The sequence below is a fragment of the Phocoena phocoena genome, chromosome 6, assembly GCF_963924675.1.
Source record: "Phocoena phocoena chromosome 6, mPhoPho1.1, whole genome shotgun sequence".
In the NCBI taxonomy this organism is placed as follows: Eukaryota; Metazoa; Chordata; class Mammalia; order Artiodactyla; family Phocoenidae; genus Phocoena; species Phocoena phocoena.
Window position 1 is genome coordinate 10,042,283 of NC_089224.1, and position 26,047 is coordinate 10,068,329.

The 26,047-nt window shown below is 40.7% G+C and overlaps 1 protein-coding gene across 1 annotated transcript in view; it reads left to right on the forward strand.

The window, feature by feature from the left end:
- The window catches only part of KIF13B (kinesin family member 13B), a 198,479-nt gene that overhangs the window by 161,464 nt on the left and 10,968 nt on the right, over positions 1-26,047 (forward strand). The window contains exons 38-39 of the mRNA XM_065879262.1: positions 3,902-4,013; positions 11,247-11,380. Of these exons, the coding sequence (XP_065735334.1) occupies positions 3,902-4,013; positions 11,247-11,380 (246 nt within the window). The remainder of the gene's footprint in view (positions 1-3,901; positions 4,014-11,246; positions 11,381-26,047) is intronic.

A 26,047-nucleotide genomic window follows, 5' to 3' on the forward strand; every position in this document is an offset into this window, starting at 1 on the left:
TACGATGGAATACTAGTCAGCCATAAAAAGAAACGAAATTGAGTTATTTGTAGTGAGGTGGATCGACCTAGAATCAGTCATACAGAGTGAAGTAAGTCAGAAAGAGAAAAACAAATACCATATGCTAACACATATATATGGAATCTAAAAAAAAAAAAAAGGTTCTGAAGAACCTACGGGCAGGACAGGGATAAAGACGCAGATGGACATAGAGAATGGACTTAAAGACACGGGGAGGGGGGCTTCCCTGGCGGCGCAGTGGTTGGGAGTCTGCCTGCCGATGCAGGGGACGCGGGTTTGTGCCCCGGTCCGGGAGGATCCCACGTGCCGTGGAGCGGCTGGGCCTGTGAGCCATGGCCACTGGGCCTGCGCATCCGGAGCCTGTGCTCTGCAGCGGGAGAGGCCACAACAGTGAGAGGCCCACGTACCGCAAAAAAACAAAACAAAAAAAAGAGACTTGGGGAGCGGGGAGGGTAAGCTGGGACAACGTGAGAGAGTGGCATGGACTTACATATACACTACCAAATGTAAAATAGCTAGCTAGTGGGAAGAAGCCGCATAGCACAGGGAGATCAGCTCGGTGCTTTATGACCACCTAGAGGGCTTTCTCTAGTTGCGGTGTGCGGGCTTCTCTTTGCAGTGGCTTCTCATTGCAGAGCACGGGCTCTAGGCATGGGGACTTCAGTAGTTGTGGCTCGCGGGCTCAGTAGTTGTGGCTTGTGGGCTCTACAGTGCGGGCTCAGTAGTTGTGGCGCATGGGCTTAGTTGCTCCATGGCATGTGCGATCTTCCCAGACCAGGGCTCCAACCCGTGTCCCCTGCATTGGCAGACAGATTCTTAACCACTGCGCCACCAGGGAAGTCCCATTGTGGCTGATTCTGAAGGTTGATAGACATGAAAAATGTCAGAAACATCACAGACTGATCTTTCCAGATTTCAGTAGTGGAGTGTGGATTACTTTGGTAGAAGTTTAAAAAGAAAAATGCCATTCTCTTTGTCTTTGAGAGCTGAGCTCATAAGAAAGCAGAAAGGCCTGGTGTCTGGCCAAGTCCTTTTTATTCATTGTCCTGAGTTGATCTCCCTCTGAAGTACCTTTAACTGGGATGCTTCCTTTTTTCTTCCCCAACATTTCAGTAAAGGGAGAATAACCCTGGACCAGCCAAGCATGTGAAATGTATTGGAAAGATGCTAATTCCCTTGTCCCTGGGTGGCAGTGTGTGTTGCTAAACCCCAGACCACAGATTCCACTCCTGGGAAGAGAATGGACATGTACAGCCAGAAAGAATGTAGTGAATGATTCCAGTGGAGTGTTTCTCCAGAGATCTGCAGGTATCAGAAAGAGGAGGGAGGAGTGTTATACCAGTTTATCATCCAAATTTGTTGTTCCCTTGGAAGCAGAGCCTGTTCTGTCCCAGAGCGATTTGAGACACTCTGTGTCCCCGTCTCTGGTTAGCGAGACTGTGAGATTCCTCAAGGTTAAGATGGTGGTTAAGGGAGATGGATGAAATGAGTCTCCGTTTTTTTGTTCTCTGATGGGGCTAACGATATGGCTAAGGCTGTGTGTAAGTACTGTGTGCATCCTTTCAAATGTTTTCACTTGAGATATTCGAATATATGAGACAGTAAGAGTTACTGCCTCCATTCAGATTTGGGAGTAACATTGGGTGTGGGAGTTCCAGCTGGTAAAAATTACCCGGGAAGCTAGCAGAGCCCTGAGTGTGCCTTGGGGAAGAGGTGACACCTACATTATTTGTCGCTGGGCCACACCAAATGGCTGAGGTGCTGACTCCAAACCTGCTGCTTAGTTTTCCTAAGGGACAGAGTCCCACTATGTCAGCTGCCGAACAAGGAAGAAAAATGTAAAGTATGAATTCAGATTTATTCTGAAATTAAGTATGTTGTCTTCAGAACAACCTTGCATGAGCTTAAACCCTGTAAAGAAAGTGTGAGACTTTTCTTCCTCTGAGCTCAGTGGAGTGTTGACTTCGTTGTCCCGTCACCTGATGGTGACGTCCCAGAGTACACAAAGCTGCAGCTTCCCAGACAGATAATTAAATGTAAATGCAAAAAAGTTAATGAAACATTAATGTAAATCAGTGTGTGATTCATAGTAACACAAATGCTCCTACAGTGACATGTTCATAGTTCATTTCCCTCATCATCTCTTCATGTCTCTCTTGCTTCCTAGCTTCCTACCGTTGAGCATCATACCATTTGTTAAAATATCAAGTGCTGGGAGAGTTCCTGGGGAAAATGGCCTTCTGTAAGATAAACAGGATCCAGATCACTTAGGGCTTATCGATTTTATGATCAGTACTTAGGTTGCTGCTAAAAGCAGATAGGTTTCCAGTACATGTTGGCAACCTAAGAGGGCTTTCTTCCCCCATCCACCTTCAGAAGCAGCAAAGAACTTACTTTGCAGGCGATTACTAATGAAGACTCAAGTTGATCGTCAGGGTCACTCATCTGTGGAGTACTGGCTTAAACTAATATAAAATACCATTTTTTAAACTCTGGTGAAAAAGAAGTCAGAGTGATCATCAGAAGACCAAAAGAGAACGTACAGCATTTAAAAGAGTTATGTGTCATCTTCATTACTGGCTTTTATACTGGTAGTATGGGTTGGGGTTTATTTCTTTACTGGGTGGGACTGACGTTCAAAGGGTTTTGGTGCTGTCACCATTTTTATGGCTCAAGTTCTAGACAGGTAAACTAATCCATCAGCTGGCGGGCATTGTGTTTGTATTATGCGGTGAAATCTCTTTAATGGGAATTTACAAGACAAGTTGAAAGTACAGTCAGGCTTGTTAATTCAGAGACTACCATTATTGGCAACTTGTGACTACTTGGTTTAGGCTTAACTGCAACTCATCTTTAATATCTGTTAAAAAAAAATGAGAGGCTTGGTAATATGCTGTTCTAGCGTTTTTACTTTCATGAATGGTATGTGGCGCAGGAGAAGATGTCTGACTATCAGAGTTGTTCCTAGGCTTCAGTCGAGAATCTGAAGTGAAAGAGGGCATCTTGAGGCACAAGAGCAGAGAGGGCCCAAGGAGCAGAGCGGAAGGGAGGACTTCAAGAGGAATGTATTACTAAATCCCTGTGTGGCGAGAAGCAGCGTGATACAGGAGAAAGATTATTAGGAGGCTGTAAATTGTAGTAAGCGGGAAACCAAGGTTTATTTAGTTCATGTGATTTTGTCAATGACATTGCATCATCTCACAGATGGACCAAGTCCTCAAGTCTAGGGGACGCAAAGAAGGTAAGTCTCTTACCTTCAACAGCTGCTATGAGGGAGGAAGGTGCTCCGTCGGTGGCACAGGTCTTTGCACTGGCAGACATGAGCACCTTGCCCCGTCCCTAGCCCATCGGGGAGTGAACACCAGTGTTCAGTGTGCAGTGGAACGACTGCAGGTGCAGGAAAACCACCGACAGCATGAGAAATTGCTATTCCTGTACTCTACTGTCAGCCTCTTGAATTTTGACACTGAAACTTTTTAATAAAATAGAAATGCTTTTTTTAGAAAAACAAAACTTCAGACTGTATCTTTATCCTAGAAGTTCATTCTGCATTTGGCTTCAGTCCTGCCTTAGGCAAATGTTTAGCCATTTGGACAAAATGGGCAGAAAACATGAACAAACATTTCTCCAATATACAAATATATGAGTGGCCAATAAGCGCATGAAAAGATGCTCAACATCACTAATCATAGGGGATACCCAGATGTATTATTAGGGAGAGCAATTTTATAAAGAAGAGGAAGAGTACTTAGGTAATAAGGTTTATCGTGTCTTATAACAAGAATAAAGCTTTAGTAATGTGTAACAGATTTCTCTTCAGTATCTTTAGATTTTTTTGTTAATTGATATGAATCAAAATTCCTGATTTTGTCCTTAATAGGGCCGGTGGGAAAGTCAACAGGATGTATCGCAAACTGCCGTTTCTAGAGCAACCACTCCGGCTGCCCCATCTCCCCCTGGTTGTCCCCAAAATAACCATTCTCCTGATCCAGGTAAGTTATATTTTCCTTTTTCAAACACTGTCATGAAATTTGAGCATCTTTCAGAAGTAGTTTAGATCAGGATTTCCTACCAGGTAACCACTGTCCTACTAGTTAATGCCCGTCTGAATTTTCCCCTTCCTTACCATAACGTGTTGAGTCACATTGTTTTGAATGTTGAATTTATCTTGCATTCCTGTGAGAAATACCACTTGATCATGATGTGTTGTCCTTTATATTTGTTTGATTCTGTTTGCTAATATTTTGTTTATAGAGTTTTTGCATATATGTTCTATGATGAATATATGTACCTTTTTCATAACATTGTCTCTGTTAGGTTTTGGTATCATGATTACACTGGTTTCATAAAGTGACTTGAGAAAAATTTCCTCATCTTTTTTTCCTGAGTTTATGTGAACTTGGTATTACTACTTCCTTAAACATTTGACAGGATTCACCGGTGACACTCTCTGGGCCTGGAATTTTCTCTGTGGGAAGATTTTAGATTATGACTTTGATTTCTTTATTATAAGGTTAACTTTTTATATTTCTTTATAAGTTTTCATAAATTATGTTTTTTAGGGAAATTTCTATTTCACCAAAATTATTAAATTTATTTACATAAATGTTACAGTGTTCCTTTATTGATCTTTTAATGTTTATAGGATCTGTTTTTATGTTCATTCTTTTTATTCTAAATAGATAATTTTTGTTTTCTTTCTGTTTTTCTTAAATACTTTTGAAACTGGTTTGTCAGTTTTCTTTAGTCTTCCCACAGAGCCAAATTTGGTTTTATTTTCTGTTTCATTGATTGTTATTTCTTTCTGCATTTCACAAATTTTGGCACGATGTGTTTTTTTAATCATTCTGTTCCAGATATTCTAATTTCTCTGATTTATTCTTCGACCCCTGGGTTATTGGGTAGCATATTAATTCATTTTCCTATATCTTGGGGGTGTATTATTATTATTGATTTCGTATTTAATTTCATTATGAGCAGAGAACAGACTCTTCAAAATTTCAATCTTTTTAAATATTTTGAGACTATATTCTATCTTAGTGAACATTCTATGTGTATTTGAAAAGGTCTATTCTGTTTTGGGCACAGTGTTCTGTATATATCAATTAGGTCAAGTTGGTTGATAACCTTGTTCAAACCTGCTGTATCTTTACTGATTTTTTTTTTCCCTCATATTTGTTCTGTTGGTCATTGAGAGAGGGTGTTGAATCTCTACAATGATTGTGAAATTGTCTATTTTTTCCTTTAATTATAACAGTTTTTGCATGATTCATTTAGAAACTCTGTTACTGGGTATAACACATTGGGATTGTTATTTTTTGCTGACATAGTGATGTTTCTTATTATGAAATGTCCCTTTAGCTCTCTGGTAATACTCTTACTTTGAAATCTGTCTTGCTTGATATTAGTATAGCCACACCAACTTTCTTTTGCATATTGCTTGCATGGTGTATCTTTGCCTCAGTCTTTAAAATTTTAGCCTAATTTATCTTTAAGAGTGATTATCTTATAGACAGCATATTTAGGTTTAGTATTTTTTGTTTATCTAGTCTGACAATTTCTGCCTTTTAATTGGCATGTTTAGTTCTTTTACATCTAATATTATTATTGTTATCTCTGCCATGTTGCTGTTGGTTTCTATTGGGCCTATTTATTTATTTTTTCCTGTGTAATCTTTTGGGTTAATTGAAAAATATTTTGCAGTATTTTATTTTTTCTTTGGCTTTCTGGTATACCTGTATTTACTTATTAACATCTTTGTTAAAGGAGTCTAGTAGATATCTTTGATTTTACCACAGTCTACTTAGAATTAATAATTACCACTTCCCACTGCACAGATATAAGAATCTTGCAACAGTGTAATTCCACTTACCTGCTCCCCCACCCCTCTTATTTTGTATTATTGTTGTATCTTTTGCTTTTATAGGTGTTGTGGACCCATTTTACAGTGGTTGGTTTTTTTTTTTCTTTTTTTCTTTAAAACAGCTCATTGTCTTTTAAGGAAATTAAGAAACTATAGATAATATTTTCCTTCATATTTATTATTTCTGTCACTACTCCTTCCTGAAGATCATATATTCATCTGATATTATTTCTCTTTAGCCTGAAGAATATCCTGTATTATTTCTTATTGTGCAGTTTTCCTTGAGAAGACGGGTCTCCCCTTTTGAGAATATCTTTATTTCACTTTTTTCTTCAAAGGATATTTTCACTAGGTAGAGAATTCTGAGTTGATAGCTTGTTTTCTTTTAGCTCTTCAAAGATACTGCACTATCTTTTACACTTCTTTTCTGATGAGAATTCAGCCATCATTTGTGTCACTTTCCCACGACATGTGGTATATCTTTTTTTAGTTGTTTCCTTTCCAATTTTTCTCTTTATTCTTCTTAGCAAGTTGGGCAGAGATGTGCTTAGGTATAGTTTTCTTAGTGTTTATCTTGCTCGGGTTTCACCGATGTTCTTGGGTCTATACACTGAGATTTTTCAAACAGTTTTGGGAAATGTTCAACTATTAGTTAATTACATTTTTCCCCTGCCCTTTTCTGTCCTTCTGAGAATCTAATTGCACACGTTATATGGCTTAATATTGCCCTATGGGTCACAGAAGCTCTATTCTATTTTGATTTTAATTTTTCATCTTTTTATCTTATTCTTGTTTCTTCTGATTGGACAATTTCTACTGCCATTTCTAGTTTTCTATTAAGCACATCCAAGAATTTTTAAATTACAGTTATTCTTTTTAGCTCTAGAATATCTATTTGCTGCTTTTTTTAAAATAGTTTTAATTTCTCTGGTGATATTTCTTTCATACCTGGATATTTGTTAAGACCATATCTGTTTTTACATCCTTGGACCTGTGTATAAAAACTGCTTTTAAACTTCTTACCTGCTAACTCCAGCATCATGACCAATCTCCTAGTCTTTTTCTGACTGCTTTTTTCTAGTCTATGGGTCATATTTAATGAGTTTTGACAAGTTTATTTACTCATGTAACTTACACCCCAGTCGAGCTCTAGAAGATTTATGTGACTCCAGTTACTCCCCACAGTGCATCAGTGTTCTGATTTCAGATTAGTTTTGCCCGTTCTACAGTTTCATTTAAATGGAATCATATAGTATGTGCTCTTTTTGTGTTCGGCTTCTTTTGCTCAGCATATCTGTTCAAGTCATCCATACTGTTGCATGTATCAGTAATTTATTCTTTTTTATTGCTGAGAGATATTTCACTATCATAGTGGAATTTATCAGTTTTTAACCAGTTCTCCTGTTTATGGACATTTGGTTTTTTTCCAGTTTTTGGCTACTGTGACTAAAGCTTGTTCTTGTATAGGTCTTTTTGTAACATTTCTGTTGAGTAAATACCTAGGGTGAAATTATTTGGTCATAGACTACTACCTTGCTTAAAAATTCTGTAAATTAAAGAAAAATATTCTAATCAGTGTTTACTTGATTTGCACATTTACCACTTTGCTCTGCTCATCATTGCTTCCTGCTCATTCCATGCTTCGAGTTTAGTTTTTTTAGTGACTGTGTATCCACCATTAGCGCTTTTAGCAATCATCTTTTTTTAGTGACAAACTGTTTCTTTTGTATGTTAAAGTTTTTATTTTGCTCTCACTTTGAAGAATCCTTTTACTATGGAAAGTATCAGACCTACAAAGTAGAAGGAGAGTCATGATGTGCCCTCGAGTGCCCCATGCTGATTTCAGAACGATCAGTGCGTCACCAGGCTTACTTATCTGTGCTCCCACTACGTCCCCACACCCTCTCAGAATGACTTTAAAGCAAATCTCAGATATTATCTCATCTGTAAATACTTGTACATGTATTTCTAAAGTAATACCCACAGTAACATTTCATTCCTAAGAAAAATAATTCCAAAATATCATTAAACATCTAGTCAGTGTTCAGATTTCCCCAGTTGGATCAAGAATATCTCTTAGTCATTTTGAATGAAAATCCAGGTAAGGTTCACACATTGTGATTAGTTGATACGTGTCTTAAGTCTGTTTAGTCTATCTGCTCCTCTTCATCTTTTTTCCCTGTTGCCTTGTATTTGTTGAAGAGACCAGGTTTTGTACATAGACTCTGTACATTTTTACTTTTACTGGTGACATCCTCACCAGGTTATTTAAACATGACTCTCTGTCCCGTGTATTTCCTGTAAATTGGTGGTTAGATCCATAGCCTTGGTCAGATTCAGGCTAATTTGAGGGAGGGACGGAAGGTAGGGTAAATGAATGGGTAGTTTTATGTACTTCCCTTAGGAGACACATCATGTCTGATTATCACTTTTTCTGTGATAGATGCAGCCTTTAGTGGATTATTGGCTAGATATTTATTTAATTAGAGGTCATCTTCACTCTAGAATGTTAGTTTAACTGCATGTAAAACTTTAGATTATTCCTATTTTTTTTCTTAGCATTTAGATGATTATATCTTCTACCTCTTTATTCATCTTAAACTTTTTGTTTGTTTGTCTCTTCTTTCTTTTTTTGGTGGCCATGCCACGAGGCTTGCAGGATCCTAGTTCCCTGACCAGGGATTGAACCCCGGAGCCTTTAGCAGTGAAAGCATGGAGTCCTAACCACTGGACCGCCAGGGAATTCCCTTGTCTCCTCTTTTTTGTTTCTCTCATCCCTGTTTTTGCTTTTGACCTATCTCTTGGCAAATAGCTTTCTCTTTGCTGTATTTTTTTTAATGATTGAGCTCATGATTACAGAATATCCTTCTGTAACTTTTCCTAGTTTACTTAGAGTTAATAGTCCTTTATGAAAAGGTAAAACCTTAACCGTACAGGTCCGTGCACCATCTGTATTGCCAGTGAACTTGCATCGTCTTGGTCCAGCGTGGAGTAGAAGTGGGGATGGTCATGTGCTTCTCTTCAGGCAGCCTCATATACAGATGCCTCAAGTTGACTGGCTTCTTCTTTTTAAAGTGTTAATTAGGGTACAGTTTTCAAGTCACATATGACTTGAATTAGTTTTTCTTGAAAATTTAGTCTTATTCACTAAGAATAAAGAATTATAAAGAATAAAGCATTAATAAGTCTCCTAATATCATAGGCGTTATCTGCACATCTGACCCCAGCCTTTGGTAATTAAGAGCAGGTAAGAACAGGGTTGGTTCAGGGCACTTGTCCCTCTCTTGTGAAAACAACTCAAACACCACTGTCTTCCTGAAAGGTCAGTTTCATCATCTTCATTCAGTAAACAGCATGAAAAATTAAAGTTGAATAAGATATGATCCCTGACTTTAAAGAGGTTAAAGTCTGGATGGAGAGCTGTACGAGTGTGTCGTTGGCTATGTGATTTAAAAATGAAAAGCCCCATTTTATTCTAGGGCAGAAGTTACTGGGTTGGCCAAAAGGTTCATTTGGTTTTTTTTTCTGTAACGTGGTTCTAGTAGCAGTTAGTTGTCTTTAACTTCATTCGAAACAGTTTTGTTAGATTGTATTGTGACAGCTGTCATATCAGCGTGCATTTAAAAAAAGACTTATCAAAATTGGTGAATTTTTGTGTAGCCATTTTAATATTGAAGATGGAAGAAAAACAACATTTTCAGCATATTATGCTTTATTATTTCAAGAAAGGTAAAAACGCAACTGAAACGCAAAAACAGATTTGTGCAGTGTATGGAGAAGGTGCTGTGACTGATGGAACACATCAAAAGTGGTTTGTGAAGTTTCTCGCTGGAGGTTTCTCGCTGGACGATGCTCCATGGTGGATAGCGATCAAATTGAGACATTAATTGAGAACAATCAACGTTATACCACCTGGGAGATAGCCGACATGCTCAAAATATCCAGATCAAGGTTGAAAGTCATTCGCGTCAGCTTGGTTATGTTAATCGCTTTGATGTTTGGGTTCTACGTAAGTTAAGCAGGGGGGAAAAAACCCTTCTTGACTGTATTTCCGCATGCGATTCTCTACTTAAAAGTACTGAAAACGTTCTGTTTTTAAAACAAATTGTGACAGGCGAAGAAAAGTGGATACTTTACAATAATGTGGCACGGAAGAGATTGTGGGGCAAGTGAAATAAACCACCGCCAAACACACCAAAGGCTGGTTTTCATCCAGAGAAGGTGATGTTGTGTATATGGTGGGATTGGAAGGGAGTCCTCTATTATGAGCTCCTTCCAGAAAACGAAACGATTAATTCTAACAAATACTGCTCCCAGTTAGACCAACTGAAAGCAGCACTCGATGAAAAGCATCAGAATTAATCAACAGAAAATGCATAATTCAGGATAATGCAAGACTGCATGTTTCTTTGATGACCGGGCAAAAACTGTTACAGCTTGGCTGGGAAGTTCTGATTCATCTGCTGTATTTACCAGACATTGCACCTTTGGATTTCCATTTATTTTGGTCTTTACAAAATTCGCTTAATGGAAAAAATTTCAGTTCCCTGGAAGAATGTAAAAGGCATCTTGAACAGTTCTTTGCTTAAAAAGATAAAAAGTTTTGGGGGCTTCCCTGGTGGTGCAGTGGTTAAGAATCTGCCTGCCAATGCAGGAGACACGGGTTCGAGCCCTGGTCCAGGAAGATCCCACATGCCACCGAGCAACTAAGCCCGTGCGCTACAACTACTGAGCCTGCGCTCTAGAGCCTGCGAGCCACAACTGCTGAAGCCTGTGCGCCTAGATCCCGTGCTCTGCAACAAGAGAAGCCACCGCAATGAGAAACCTGCACACCGCAACGAAGAGTAGCCTCTGCTCTCTGCAAATAGAGAAAAGCCCACGCGTAGCAACAAAGACCCAACGCAGCCAAAAATAAATACAAAAAAAAAGTTTTGGGAAGACGGAATTATGAAGTTGCCTGAAAAATGGCAGAAGGTAGGGGAACAAAAGGGTGAATACATTGTTTGATAAAGTTCTTGGTGAAAATGAAAAATGTGTCTTTTATTTTTACTTAAAAACCGAAAGCACTTTTTGGCCAACCCAATAGTACTTGACCAGTTAGTGACAAGGCCCGGGGTTGGATTACCCTTCAGATTTAATAGGCACGATGGATATTAGAGCATTTTAGAAGTACCCCGATTGCTGCTATTTAATTGGAAAAGGAAACACCATTGTGTTTCAGGGTAACTATAATAAGAGCATGTCTTTTAATATACATTTTTTTAAGGATACGTTTTTTGATTTATATTGTTAGATTTGCTTACAAAGGATATGTGGCCAATTGTTTTTGCCTTATCTCTTTTCCTTTCAATATTTTTGGCAGGACTCAGTAACCTAGCAGCCTCCTACTTGAGTCCAGTAAGATCCTTCGTGCCGCAGATGCCGAAGCTGCTGAAGTCTCTCTTCCCCGTCCGCGACGAGAAAAGGGGCAAACAGCCATCTCCCCTCACACATCAGGTAAAAGCGTCACGAAAGCAACAGTGCCCATGCTCCTAATAGGCTGCTGGCGCAGTGATGCTCTGCACTGCGCTGAAGCTGGAAGGAGAGGGTACCAGCACTGGGGGCATCAGAGCTGGGCTTTCAGACCTGGTAAAAGCTCTGATAATTTTTCTTCCACTCTCGTTGGAGATAACAGAGCTGTTTAAACGCACTGACGCTCTCAATCCTTTCTGCTTTTAAAAAATGCCAAGTATGCTACTAATGTGATTTATGGTCATATCACTTAGAGCAACAATAGTGAAATTTATGAAGTGCACTTAGTGTTGTTTGTGTATTGCCAAACAGAAAATGTAATTCTATTTTTAATTCTTGATTTCGTTTCTTATTTCACACAATTTTACATCATCCCTGTCCTTGCTGCTCAACCTCTTTTTTCCTCTACTCTGGTTTACCTGTTCTTTCACTGAAATATTAAAAGTGATAACTTGTCTTATTTCCCCTTTTATTAAAACTCTCTACCTGGCCTTAGAAGAAGTTTTAGAGAAGATGTTAAAGGGTTTTCCAAATAATCAGGAAGCTGCTCTTGTGTGATGGTGCATGGGAAGCCTGTTGGAAATGCAATTTGTAGCCTCATATAGGTGTGAATTCAGCAGAAAATGATAAATGAGGATTTATTTATACTCATTCAAAAACACATACGTGCATGTTCAGTTGAAATAGGTCTTTTGACATCAGCTTCTCCACATTCACTTAAATATTCAAGTTGCAGAAAGGTAGGTGAGTCTCCTTGCCTGAGACCTTAACTATTTAAAAGACTTTTCTAAGTTTACGAGTGCACATTCAAGGGGATGGTATTAGTTTTGTAAGGTTGCTATGCAGATACATAATTTTTTCATTCTAGGATTATATGAGCATATATATCAGCATAGATGCACACATATTGTATGAAAAACATTAAACATCGAGATTTTTGGAAATGTTTAAATTTAACCGGGCACTAACCGGTGCTTGACAGTTACCAAAATGAATCTGAGATGGCGAGAGCTTAAAAGAAATAGCAAGTCTAATATTTGGTGGGGGTGAGGGTAGGCAAAACAGATTTTGCCACGGGTTCGTTATAGCATACGTTATTCTGTTCTAAACTGCTACATCGTTGTTTCACAAAGTATGATTCATTTACTGTTTGTGCCAGAATTTCCATGGTAGCTTTTTAAAAATGTAACTTTAAAAAAATACAGCCCGACCTTAAAAAAAGTATAACTCATACCTCACCTTGGGGCATCTAATAATCTGCATTTATAAGCACCCAAGGTGATTCTTATTCACATTAAAGTTTGATATCCACTGTTTTTCAATTGCTGTTTGGTGAAGACAGAGTTACGTAGGTTAAAGGAAATTGGAACGGTATTAGAAGTCATTGAATCAGACTACCATTGTTATAATTATCAGCTACTTTAAGCTTTTGATGTAGCAAGTCAAATCACCTGCTACCATAAGAAGTTACTTTTACTGTTTTGCCAGTGAGTGATTGGTTCCTTTGGATATGAGAGGAACAGCAGTGGTTTAGAAAGAAATCTAGTGATTGGTGGATAATCGTAATTTGTAATGTCCAGTTTAAGAGAGGTAATCTTGAAATATTTTGAAGATATCTTAAGAATATTTGTTCATTCAGTTTACTTTTTTTGAGCATATATGAGCAAAGGTGTTTCAAAAAGTGGCCCCAAATGCTGCATAGTTCATAAATAAATGAGAATGTCAATACAAAAGTGGCCTTAACAAAGATGCTCAACGGTGGAGCTAAACTGTTCCATTTGGTTGGTGAAATCCCCACTCCCTTGAAGGACCATTTCTCAAGGTCACCAGAGCTCCATCTTGCCTACACTTCTCAGTCCTCATCTGACTTGACAATCATGCAGGAAACATTTGTGTCTCTGGGCTTTAGCGCTTAGCGCTGAGTTTGCCTGGCTTCCCTTCTGTTGGCTGCTCAGTCTTTCTCAGTTGCCTCTTCTGGGACCCTTTATTCCATCAAGCCTCTGATATTCAGGTGTTCCAGAGCTCCCTCCCAGGTAATCTCATCCAGCTCTGTGGCTTTTAACTCTTTATGCATTGACGATGCTCACATTTCTATCTCCAGCCCAGGCTTTGCCCCTGAGCTCTGGCCTCGTGGAGCTAACCGCCTGTTCAGCTTTTCCACTTACAAATCCATTAGACATTCACATTTTACAAGTTCAAAGCATTACTCCTGGTTTCAGCTCCCAAGTCTGTCTACTCCCAGCACAGAAAATACTTACAAAATACATGCCCATCTCAGCGTGTATAGCACAAATGTCCACCTAGTTGCTTCATCTCATAAATAGTCCATCAGTAAAATTTTGTGGGTACCACTTTCAGTCTGGTGACTTCTCGCCATCTCCATTTCTCATCACTCATCCATGCCATCATCTCTTGCCTGGACTATGCAGCAGCCTATCAATTGGTCTGGCTGACGCTTTTTGCCTCACACAGTCTTGTCATTCACAGAGAAGCCAGGGTGAGCTCCCGAGGCCTTGCATTAGCTCATGGCTTGAAACCTTCCACTGCTTCTCTTTGAATAAAATCTATTCCTTACTGTGGTTTACAGTGGCCTATGTGATCTAGCCTCTTGACTTTTAATCTTTTATTCCCTTTACTATTATTTATTTATTTATTTATTTTTGACTGTGTTGGGTCTTCGTTGCCGCGTGCAGGCTTTCTCTAGTTGCGGTGCGCGGGCTTCTCATTGCGGTGGCTTATCTTGTTGTGGAGCACGGGCTCTAGGTGCACAGGCTTCAGTAGTTGTGGCACATGGGCTTCAGTAGTTGTGGTTCACGGGCTCTAGAGCACAGGCTCAGTAGTTGTGGCAAATGGGCTTAGTTGCTCCGCGACATGTGGGATCTTCCCGGACCAGGGCTCAAACCCGTGTCCCCTGCATTGGCAGGTGGATTCTTAACCACTGCACCACCAGGGAAGTCCCTGTTCCCTTCATTTTATGCTTTGTTCACCGTGCTAAGCCATATTGGCCCTTTTGTTGTTATTGTTTGTCGCACGAACCGTGAAGCTCCTTTTGGTCTCGAGAGTTTTTGCACTTGCTTTTCCTTCTACTTGGACTGTTTTCTCCCGAAGTCTTTGCATGGCTACTAGGTCTCTAGTAGACTGGTCTGCTAATAGCATGGTCAAGAAAGACCACTCTAAGCAAGTACGTTTGAGTTTAGAGTGGCCTGAACCAACCAAACTAAAACAACAGCATCTACCATACATATTACAGTGTACTCCCATATTTAATCTTTTCATTGGGAGTCATTGTTATGTTGATATGCTTATCGGTTATCTCCACTCTAGAAGTAATTCTTCAGGGCAGGGGCATAGTCAATGGAAAATATATGCTGGTTGACTATTGACATTTGTACAGCTTGTAATGTTAGATAGTTTGAATGTACCAGGTGTCATCCAGTGGTGTAAAGGACTGTGGTTATAGTTCGGAGGTGAGAGAATCACATCTGAGTGGGGATTTGAGATATCGAGACATATTTATAAAGTTTCTTTCCTAGATTAATGCAGGTTCCACTAGAGAACTATTCTTAAAGGAGGGGAAAGCTTGAGCTTATCATTTTGGACTTATTTGATCAAAGATGCTCGTGTTCTCATTTTTACTATTTCTGCTAAAGCTTTAAGAGAAGTAAATTATAATTTAAAATGACAGTATCAATATAGAGGTTTCCCTTACTAGGACCACTTTAAATATGCTTTAAGTTGCCGTCACCTAAACGATGTTCCATCCTTGGAATTAGGGCACTTGAGCGTCAATGGAATTTCAAAATAACAGCAACAAGAGCAATGCTATATTGGCTAGATTTTTATAGTGTTTCCCAATTTTTTTATAGTAATCTTCACTCTAATGGCATCCTATTCACTTGGAAATCAGATTTGATACCTGAAAGTTGAGGTTCTTACTTTTTTCCCTCCTTGTGGAACCTCCGAGCCCTCCAGGAAGAAGGTTGGTTTATTTCTACCCAGTCTTCGCCTCTGCTTTTTTCTGCTATTGCCCAGGAGTTAAAGGTTCTGTGCTCCTTTAGGCTTTCTCCAGACCTAATAGCTGAAGACTACTCAACTATATCTCTTATAATAAATGCCTCATTATTCTTCCGTTGTCTTGCCAGGGTTTTGCTTAAAGTGGGAAGCCCAGAAATGATACTATAACCCCTATGCTTGAAAATAGTGCAACTGTCACTGTCCTCTTTTGAATAATGTACTTCTACCAAAGCGGCATATGATTGCACTTTTTTTAAAGGCAAGTATTTTTAGTTCATTGTGCTCTGGTCAGTTAACGTTCCCCTTTTTTATTTGCTTGTTTATTTGCTTACACCCTTGTCAATGCACTTCTCTTTTTATTATTATGTTGTTTAGTTGAAGTATAAAAATACTTAAATAAGGATCTTTAGATTCATTTAGAAAATTTTTCATCTTGATTTTGTTTCAACATTCCTAGGATAGCAAGATATTTTTTGAATAATTATTTAAAAAATACTTCTGTCCTAACTACCATCTGCAAACTTTGAAGGGCATAGTCTGCATTTGAGTCACAAACAAAATATGGAACATTAGGGCGTGAGAGAGAACTCTGTCATATGTGACTAGAGATCTCTCCCCAAGTTACAGAGCGACAGAGCGATACCCTTCAGCTCTGCATTTTCAGAAACTGCCATCTCCAACCCACGTTTCCCCCTCTCCCTAGCAAAGAGATTATGGGAGGCTTTGTTAGATGCATTACAGAAATAGAGGGACACCATGCCTTCCTCTGTATCACCAGTCCAGAAAGCCTAGGACAAAATTCACGCTGATGAACGTTCCTAGACCACCCTGCCCACTGCCTGGCTTAGCCATAGCTCTGTGTGAGGTGTCTAGTGTAGCATAAAGAAATACACGAATACCCCGAAGCTTGCTCTCTGTCTTGATTCTGGTTTAAATTGGCTACTACTGCCTTGTTAGTACACTAATTTCAATGGCCCGTATAAATAGTCATTAAATAATCAATACCAGACTAAAAAACTTATATAGGTTTTAGAATGCCATCAAAGATAGAACCCAGAAAAATAGAAATCAGTGCACATGCCTAAAAGGAATCTGGATCAGTTCTACAGTACAGGAAGGGATAAATATTGGTATTAACATTGCATAAAACTTAGAGACAAAAAATAGATAGTAACCCTGCTTAAGATTTCTTTTTTTTTAAAGTTATTTATTTAAATTTATTTAATTTATTTATTTTTGGCTGCGTTGGGTCTTTGTTGCTGCACGCGGGCTTTCTCTAGTTTCCGTGAGCAGGGGCTACTCCTAGTTGCGGTGCGCGGGCTTCTCCCTGCAGTGGCCTCTCTTGTTGCCAAGCACGGGGTCTAGGTGCATGGGCCTCAGTAGTTGTGGCTTGCGGGCTCTAGAGCGCAGGCTCAGTAGTTGTAGCTCACGGGCTTTGTTGCTCCGCGGCATGTGGGATCCTCCCGGACCAGGGCTCGAACCCGTATCCCCTGCTTTGGCAGGCGGATTCTTAACCACTGTGCCACCAGGGAAGCCCCTTGTTTAAGATTTCTAATGTGAGACGGCACAACAAACTAAACAGAAACCCCCAAATGGATCAGCAGAGACAGTACGTGGTAACCCAGCAGACTGTAGAATAAGACAGGCACACTCTCATTTCTGTTCCCACCCAACTTTCTCTTTTCATCATTTTCAAAGCCATTGCCCTCTCCATTTCCTACCTGACTGTGATGAAAGATCTCAAAACTTCCTTTTTCTGTTTCTGTCCCAAGTTAATTTGGAGACTTAAACTCCTCTGGAAGAGTCACAGTAACAAAGACACTCACAGCAGCCCACCTAAACACCACACCTGGGTTCTCTCCGGCATCGACAACACTTAGATCATTGCACTTAGTTCTGGGTATGTTACTACTAGACGTTCATTGACCAACTGGAATTATTTCAGAGAATAACATCAGAAATGATTTATGAGGAAGGATTAAAGAAGTTATTTATAGCTTGACCAAACAATGACTAAGAGAGCTGACTGTATAATCATTCAGGGGATATCAACACCAAAGGCAGGGAAGAATTGTGTAAGGATGGTTCCAGGCAAGCAGCAGTACGAAAGGCACAGAACAACAGAAATGAAGTTAACGGAGAGAATGGCAACAACGGTTAACGAGTACAGTGATTTGTAGATAGCAGGGTACTCTCTAAAAAACCCCAGGGCTTTCTGTCACTTCTATTTTGTAAAAGTAAGATTTTGAAAAGATAAAAGTATTCCCATTAAGAACCGGGGAATGGAATAGATCCTGTTTCTACCAGTCATTCTTCCCTCTTTTCTTTGTTAGATTAGGTAGAAGAGAGGCAGAAGTTGTGTAATGAAGGAATGATTATTATCAAAAAAGTACTTTTAATCAGAGTGTCCTTGACATTTTCAAACAAGAATGTTCAATTCCCTCCCTCATGCAAAGATACAAACACACAACCACAGTGAAAATCTAATGAAAAGATTAATGTTTATTAACTTGTTCTTTGGAATCAGCAGGTTCTCAGATCAAGATTCTATTATTTGGGGGGGCATATTTCAGCATGTGAAAAGACTCGTGGATCTTTCCTTGTAAGATAGAAGTTAACAGTTTATTCTGAGGAATACAAAAATTTAAAGAAAGAAAATAAAGATTTTAAGAAAGTCATTAAAAACAAAGGTTCTTATATTTTACAAAATCATCTGGCTTGAACATATTCGTAAAGACTTATGTTTGTCATTTTTATGGAGATTTGTTTTTGTTTGTAATCAATTTCTGTCTGAGTTCCAGAAATGCAAAAGATGCAGCACTGAAAGAGGTGGCAGCTGACAGAATTGCTGTCTTTGACCTTCTGATGCAAGTTTAGTAACTAATCTGGAAAATAATGAACTGCAATTAATGAAATCTGTACTCATATTCAAGTGTGTTTCTCAGACAGCACATACAATAATTGAAAGCACTTCCTGCTCTCCAATTAGTTAGATTGAATTAATGTGGCATAATAGCTTTTTTCATATATCTAGAAGATTGTGTTCAGATGAAGCTGTTTCTGTACTTCAAACTTCGGTGCTCCAAATGGCGTCTTTGGTTCATTTGGGGAATTAAAGAGTTAACGCTCACATTCAATTTCCACCATCAAAAACACAGCCGCATTTCCGGCCTATCTTTGTTTTACCGTCTGCCCCTCTTCAGTGTCCTGCGCTTGGCTTATGGCTGCCTTGTCGACTTCAGGGATGTTTGTCTCCAGTTTCAACACAGCTTCCGGAAGATGGACAGGGCCTTGAGTAGAGAAAGCAGCGCCCTGCGCATCTCTGGCCTAGTTGAAAAGATGCTTGGCTAGTTCTTCCGGGTTTCATGTCAGCAATTCCTCCATGTATAAAATGGGGAGAAACAAACACAGCTACTGGTTCTTCCCTTGTGCACGAAGGTGCTGTTTTAGGCTCTTCATACTTGGGCTCCTCTGATGAAACAAGCCATATAAATGCCTATCCTGGTGTCTTAAGGGTTCATCATCTTAACTAACTAAAATAAGAAAAGGTATCTATACTTTGTTTTCTAGCCTTGAGTTTTCCTTAATTATTCAGGTTATTTTTTTTTTTTTTTTTTTTTTTTTTTTGCGGCTCCAGACGCGCAGGCTCAGCGTCCATGGCTCACGGGCCCAGCCGCTCCGCGGCATGTGGGATCTTCCCGGACCGGGGCACGAACCCGTGTCCCCTGCATCAGCAGGCGGACTCTCAACCACTGCGCCACCAGGGAAGCCCTATTCAGGTTATTTTTAAAGGTTATTTCCCCCTGTAGTTTATATTTGGATATGGTATGCTATATTGCTTTTTCTTGAGTTAACAAAGGGAAGTTTGCACAGCCCTTCCAGAGTACAGACTTTTTTAAAAAATTCCAACGTAGGACTTCCCTGGTGGTCCAGTGATTCAGACTCCACGCTCCCAATGCAGGGAGCACGGGTTTGATCCTTGGTCGAGGAACCAAGATCCCACATGCCACGCAGCGTGGTCAAAAAAACCCAAGAATTCAAGGCAAGTGATTTCTGTTCATTTGGTTTGGGGATGTATTCTTAGTCATTCTTCTTCTTTTTTTAAATTTATTTATTTTTATTTTGGGCTGTGCGCGGGCTTTCTCTAGTTGTGGTGAGTAGGGGCTGCTCTCTGTTGCAGTGCTCGAGCTTCTCACTGCACTGACTTCTCTTGTTGCGGAGCACGGGCTCTAGGTGCACAGGCTTCGGTAGTTGTGGTGCACGGCTTCAGTAGTTGTGGCACATGGGCTGTAGAGCGCAGGCTCAGTAGTTGTGGCGCCCGGGCTTAGTTGCTCTGCGGCATGTGGGATCTTCCTGGACCAGGGCTCGAACCCGTGTCCCTTGCATTGGCAGGCGGATTCTTAACCATTGGGCCACCAGGGAAGCCCTAGGCATTCTTACTACTTTATGAAATGAGACTCTTATCTCTGTTTTCTTTTCCAAAATCATAACATCTTACCGTCTATCTTTGCCCCAGAAATGTATGGATATTGACATACTTAGAGACACTAAGTTGACAGGTTGTCTTCAGAATCAGGGTTAGTAGTTGATCTGAAAAATAATGAAAAGAAGATAGTTTCTGAGGCAGGATAGGAGTTGGTGGAAGAGACCTCAGTCTGCCAGTCGTTTTTCACAAATGGGCCTTGTATACTTCTGTATGATTCTGGAGACCTGAGGTTGGAACCTTTTTTGGTAAAGAGCCAGATAGTATCATTTTAGGTTTTGCAGGCCAAACAGTGTCTGTCAGAACTAGCTGTAGTTCTGGTCGGAACGTTGGGTCTGGTTTTGTTCCAATAAAACTTTATTTATAACCCTGAAACTTGAATTTCATATAATTTTTACATGTCACAAGGTATTCATTTATTTTGACAACTTCAAAATGTAAAAACCATTCTTAGCTTACAGGGCACACCGAGGTGGGGATGGTCTAGATTTAGACCCTGTTTTTAAGTTTTTAGATTGATAGCCATTCTATGTTTCAGGTAAACATCCTTCATCCTTCATGGATGCTTGAGAAACTAAGTGGATGGAGTGAATATTACATCCTCTTTTTAAAAAATAGAAATCTTTTTCACATAAATGCTTAAATAAATTTTAATAATTATCATGCAGAAGTTTAAAAAGTAAACTAGCTAAACCCTAAAAAATAAGGAACAGTCTCTTTCCTGACAACTTCAGAAATATTAGTATTTAAAATTTTCTGTATCTAGGGCCTCAAGTAAGTTGAACTAACACATATATGATAGAGTGAAATAAAAAGTCTGTTTGGATGGGCTTATTCACTTTTACCAACGGATAAAACAATTGACTTCTTGATAGAAGAAGTGGGCCGTTTAGTTGTTTCATGTAATTGAATTAAATAGGAATATCAGATGGTGGACCTTGAGTGCCCATTTCTGAGGAGTAAGAAGGGCCCTGTCTATGTCTGGTGTTGCACACATTGTATCCCTATCTCCTGGCACAACCCTTAGAATATAGTAGGCACCTGGCCCATGTTTTACTTACATCAGGTGGAATTGTTGGTTGTTTAAAAATGTGCATATAGTAAGTCTACCTAGAAATACCTTGGAAGACAACACCCGAAATCCCAATGACTAGATGACCTTGGTACTTTAAAAATGTACTGAGTGCTTGGTGTGCCAGGGATTTTATATGCATCAGCTCAGCACCACTGCTGTCTGATGAAAATAAATATGAGCCACATGTGTTATTTAGAATTCTCTAGTAGCCACATTTAAAGTAAAAAGAAACAGGCCAAATGTGATAAAGTAATTTGGGATTGACATACATACACTACCATGCGTAAAATAGCTAGCTAGTGGGAACCTGCTGTAGAGCACAGGGAGCTCAGCTCGGTGCTCTGTGACCACCTAGAGGGGTGGGCTGGGGGAGGGTGGGAGGGAGGTCCACGAGGGAGGGGATGTATGTATACGTATAGCTGATTCACTTTGTTGTACGGCAGAAACTAACACGACACTGTAAAGCAATTATACTCCAATAAAAAAAAATTAAAAAGTAAAAAGACACAGGTCAAACTAATTTTAATAAAATAATTTACATAACCCAGTAGATTCATAATATCGTCATTTCAACCTGTAATCAGTATAAAAAAACTTACTGAGACAGTCCCATCTTTTTTTCTGTACAGTCCTTGAAATCAGGTGTGTATTTTACATTTCTAGCACATCTCAATTTAGATACTAAATTTTCCTCGGAAATCTTGATCTGCATTTAGAGTTCATGAAGTTGAAAAAATAGATCCGCATGCCCAAGCCATTCCAAACATACTTAAAGGTGCTTTAATTTTTAAGTTTACATATTATTAGTTAAAATTAAGTAAAATAAATCCACTTCCTCAGTCACACCAGCCACATGTCAAGTGCTTAGAAGCCATGTGGCTGGTGGCTGCCATGTTGGACACGCAGAGTTAAAGGGTGATATTGGACACTGAGTTGGACAGAGAGGAAGATGAGACTCAGGTGGGTTAACTAAGGTCAGAGCCTAGGGAGCAGCAGAACTGAGACATACTCAAGAAACAAAACAATGCACAATTGTGATCTGAAGAGATTTCACTGGGTTTGATTAAAAATAGCCAGCGATTATATTTGTAGAATGAATGACTCTATAAAGTATTTGAAGGAGGAACTAGTCATGCCGTGGAAATACACTGGGTAGGATCTATCCATCTTTGGTTTTGTTTGTTCATTTCTTTCTAAAAAAATTATCTCTGGGCAATGAGGGATCATTGACAAAGCAGGAGGGTGACGTGGTCAAATTTGTGTCTCAGAAAGCCCCTCTGACTGCAGTTTGGAAGATGGATTGGAATAGAATAAACTGGAAGAATCTATTCAAATGTATGTACATACCTCATGAGGGATTGGAATATTGGTCAGAAAAGTGAACTCACCATCCCACGCTTGACACAGTGACACTTTAACGTCACTGATTGGAAGGAGCATGTACCAGGTAGGGTAACAGTGTCTCTGGTGAGGACCAGCTGGGGGCCACCCGCCATCCTCCCTGGGTGGCATTGCTTAGAGAATTCCTGTGGTCTGGATCACCACCTTCCAGATGTGATCACCCAGAGGTGATCAGGTCTACACAAAGGACTGAGGGATCAATTAGAATGCCAAGTTACTCATTTAAACTAAGAACTGTAACTGCCAGGTGGATAAAAGTGCTGGCGTCATCGTGGCCAGCACAGTCTTACCTGGATCCCTCTGGAAAGCCAGAGTGCAGCTCCTAAGGCTGCTCGCAAGCCCAGGCTGGTGCCGGGTTGGGTCCGAGGGCACCCCCTCCGCGGTGGCTGGAGCGCCTGTCCCCGCACCCGCGTGGGGGGCACTGCCAGCCTCACCACCCTGCCTCTGATTAACATAACCTTTAAACAGTTGTTTATATTGGTTAGGCTGTTGCTGGTTCTTGATCTTTAGTAATTGCACGTGTCTGATCTTATCTAATGTTTATTACTTTACCAGAACATGTTCAGAGATGAGGAAGTATCTTGTTTATGTGCACTGCCGCGGCTCAGTGGTGTTCCTCATATTTTCCTCACTTTAGCAGCATGAATATCAAAGGTTAGCTATTGAGTATTTATGGCAAAAATAAATCTTACATCTCTTGTTGTATTTTCCTATGCTTGGATTAAAGTGATTGGTTAGAGTTGTAAAAACAAAAAAAAAAGACTTAGAGGATCATATTCACTTAGGAACCATTAGAAAATGACATGTAAGAATTTATCAAATTCAGGGTAAGGGGTGATTTTTAGGAAAGGTTCATTTTCAAACAAAAAACTACATCAGAAAATTTAATTTTTTTTGAACAAAGTGATGATTTTTTGCTTCAGCTGATATCTCTTCTGCCCTCTACCTACCCCATGCCCAAATTTTGGAATTTGATAGGATTTTGATAGGATTTTTCCAAATCCTATCTAACTGTACAATTCAGCCTTCATGTCACTTAAGTAATTCATTCATTCACTTATTTAACTGTTTATTCATTCAACAAACATTAAGTTCCTGTTTATGGATGAGATGAATGAGACATAACCCCTACCCTGCAGAGAGCTTGCAGTCGAGAGGGGCTCCCGTCGAGACACATTGACAGATAAATAGGATGATGTTGTAGGTGCTGAATGTGTGTGTCAGGGGTGACACAGTGAAGGCGGCACTTTTACCTGCAGTTTGAGGAAGAGTAGGTGTTGCTTGAGCTGAGACTTAAAGATGACTAGGTCTTCACCAGGTGGAATGTGATACCCTAGGGGAAGGGACAGCGCGAGGACGGCGTGTTCAGCGCAGAGTGGGTTAGCGTGCCGAGCGAGGGAAGTGCAGCCTCGTGAGAGGTGAGGTTCTTTCAAGTCATGCCAAGGACTTAAGGCTTCATTCTGGGGCAAGGAGGTCTCCAAATTAGCTTTTACGCCTAGTTATGAAATTCTGAGCCAGTCTGCTCTGTTTTCACTCAGGTGGCATGTGAAAACCAGAGTTTAGTAAATGACAAGGTATGGTGTGAGAAGTGACCATCAGCTTTTCCCCGAAATGCTTCGGAGCAACCCTCTGCCTGCCACCTGCCCATCTACTAGGTTTGAGCCCCCCTCGGGACAGCACGATGGCAGGTTCAGCTGGCCTCCAGGCCTGTCACTGACCCCCCTGGGCAGTCTGTATGCATTTAACCGTTAGGTAAATGCCTCTGAGCCTTGGTTTCTGTAGTGTGAAATGTAGATAATTATACTTATATTCGTGAGCCTCGTGGGACTTCTTAATATTTATAGCTGCAAAATACTTTGCAGTCATTTTTATTAATAGTTACCAGATGTGTCATAAGGATTCATGAACTTATGATCTGCAGTGTTTTGAGCTCTTGAGATCGGAGGCAACCGCCCGCACGGGGGATGTGTAAAAGAGCATTAAAGTGCAAGCAGCACCATTTGGAAGTGTGAGCTGTTACGTGTGAAGGACAGATGACACTCTGAAGATTTCAGTGCACTTTGTAGGTACTTTTGTACCCTTACTAAGGTTGCTAAATTCACCGAAGGCCATGGCCAAATACAGAAGGCTGGTACCCCCTCCCTTGCACCCCTCCCCCCATGATCGTGCACACGCACAGGTGCGTGTGCATACTCTTTCTGCTGAGGCCACCGTCACCCTCGCCCTGTCGTCCCTTCTTCCTGGGCACCGTCTTTCGCTCTCCCCCCGGTTTCCAGGTGTTCAGGAGTCTCCTTCATATCTGTAAATTTTCATTTCTCTTTCCTTTTCCTCTTACCATCCAAGTGCAGGCTCTTATGTTACCGGCTCTCCGCTGAGCCATTGAAGCAGCTGCTTAATTGACCTCTCCAAGTTTTCTGTCTGCCCTCTTTAGGGATAATCTTCTGTTAGCCTAATTCTTATGGCCGCTTCATTCAGTACCTTTGATAGTTCTTCATTGCCTGTGAAAATCCACCATAAATTTACATACAAGGCCTCCTCTGCACACCCTGACCTCCATTGCCTCTGCCCAGCACTGGTCAGTCTAGATCATCCTCTCTCTCCTAAGACCTCCTGGAAGGTTGAGTAGCTTTTCCTGGGCAGGGAAGTGAGGAGGGAACACTGCCAGACGCAAAGGGTAGCCTGCCTTTGTCACGCCGCTCTTCATGTTCGAGGTGTCCCTCAGCTGTGGGAAAAGCCATTCCGTCTTCAAGCCCTGTCTCACAAGTGAAATCACCCTCATGGAGGTGTTCTAGGCCTGGTCCCAGGATGACCCCTTCCTCCTCAGAATCTCCTCTGCTTTGAAACTGTCATTCTGATAGCTGTCATTTTCCTTGACGTTTTTGTTATTTGCATACCGTCCTTCCCCCAAACTGGATTGCTGCCTCGTTGCGAGCGAGCCCGTATTCTTCAGGTCTTTGTGTTCCCACGGCGCTATTGCGATGCCTTGTATGCCTGAGACCTGAGCCTTGTTGAGCTAAGTTTATGCATTGAAGCAGAGCCCCAGTTAAGTTCATCATGTAGGGCAGTATTATGGGAAAATTTGAAATATACAGAAGTAGAGGGGATATTCCAGTGAATCCCTAGGTACTCAGCACCTAGCTTCCATAGAAAGCAGTACGCGGCCAGTCCTGCATGTCTGTGCCCCTGCCCTCTTTAGCATGTCCCTTGCTGGAGAAGTATCCACCTGTGGTCACCTCTTGTCCAGAGTTGGTATTTGGCAACCACTGCTACCTAGCACCCCTTGGAGGGGACACCCCGAAGTTACCAGTGTGTGAAGCGAAGTGGGTGTGGTCAAAGTTCTTGAAGTTGCACTCAGGACCCACTCAGACCTGATGTGATCTTATTGTTGACACGGCTTTCAGCCTTTTCAGGTGTGTCTAATCATCCAGTGTCTGGTTCTCCCCAGTCATCTGAATGCTGGGGGTTGGGCAGGCATCTCTGTGGAGCAGATCTGTTGCCTGATGGAGAAGTGGTTGTTGAGAGTGAGTGATGGTCAGGGGTAGACTCGAAGCCTTCAGCTTAGTAGCCTGGAGCCACAGAGTCTCGGCCAGGGGCCCTGCCCCACCAGGAAGCCCCATGGGTCCACTGGATTCCAGCATCGCGTCCCAGTCAAGCTGGCCCTTTAATTCATTTCAGCAGA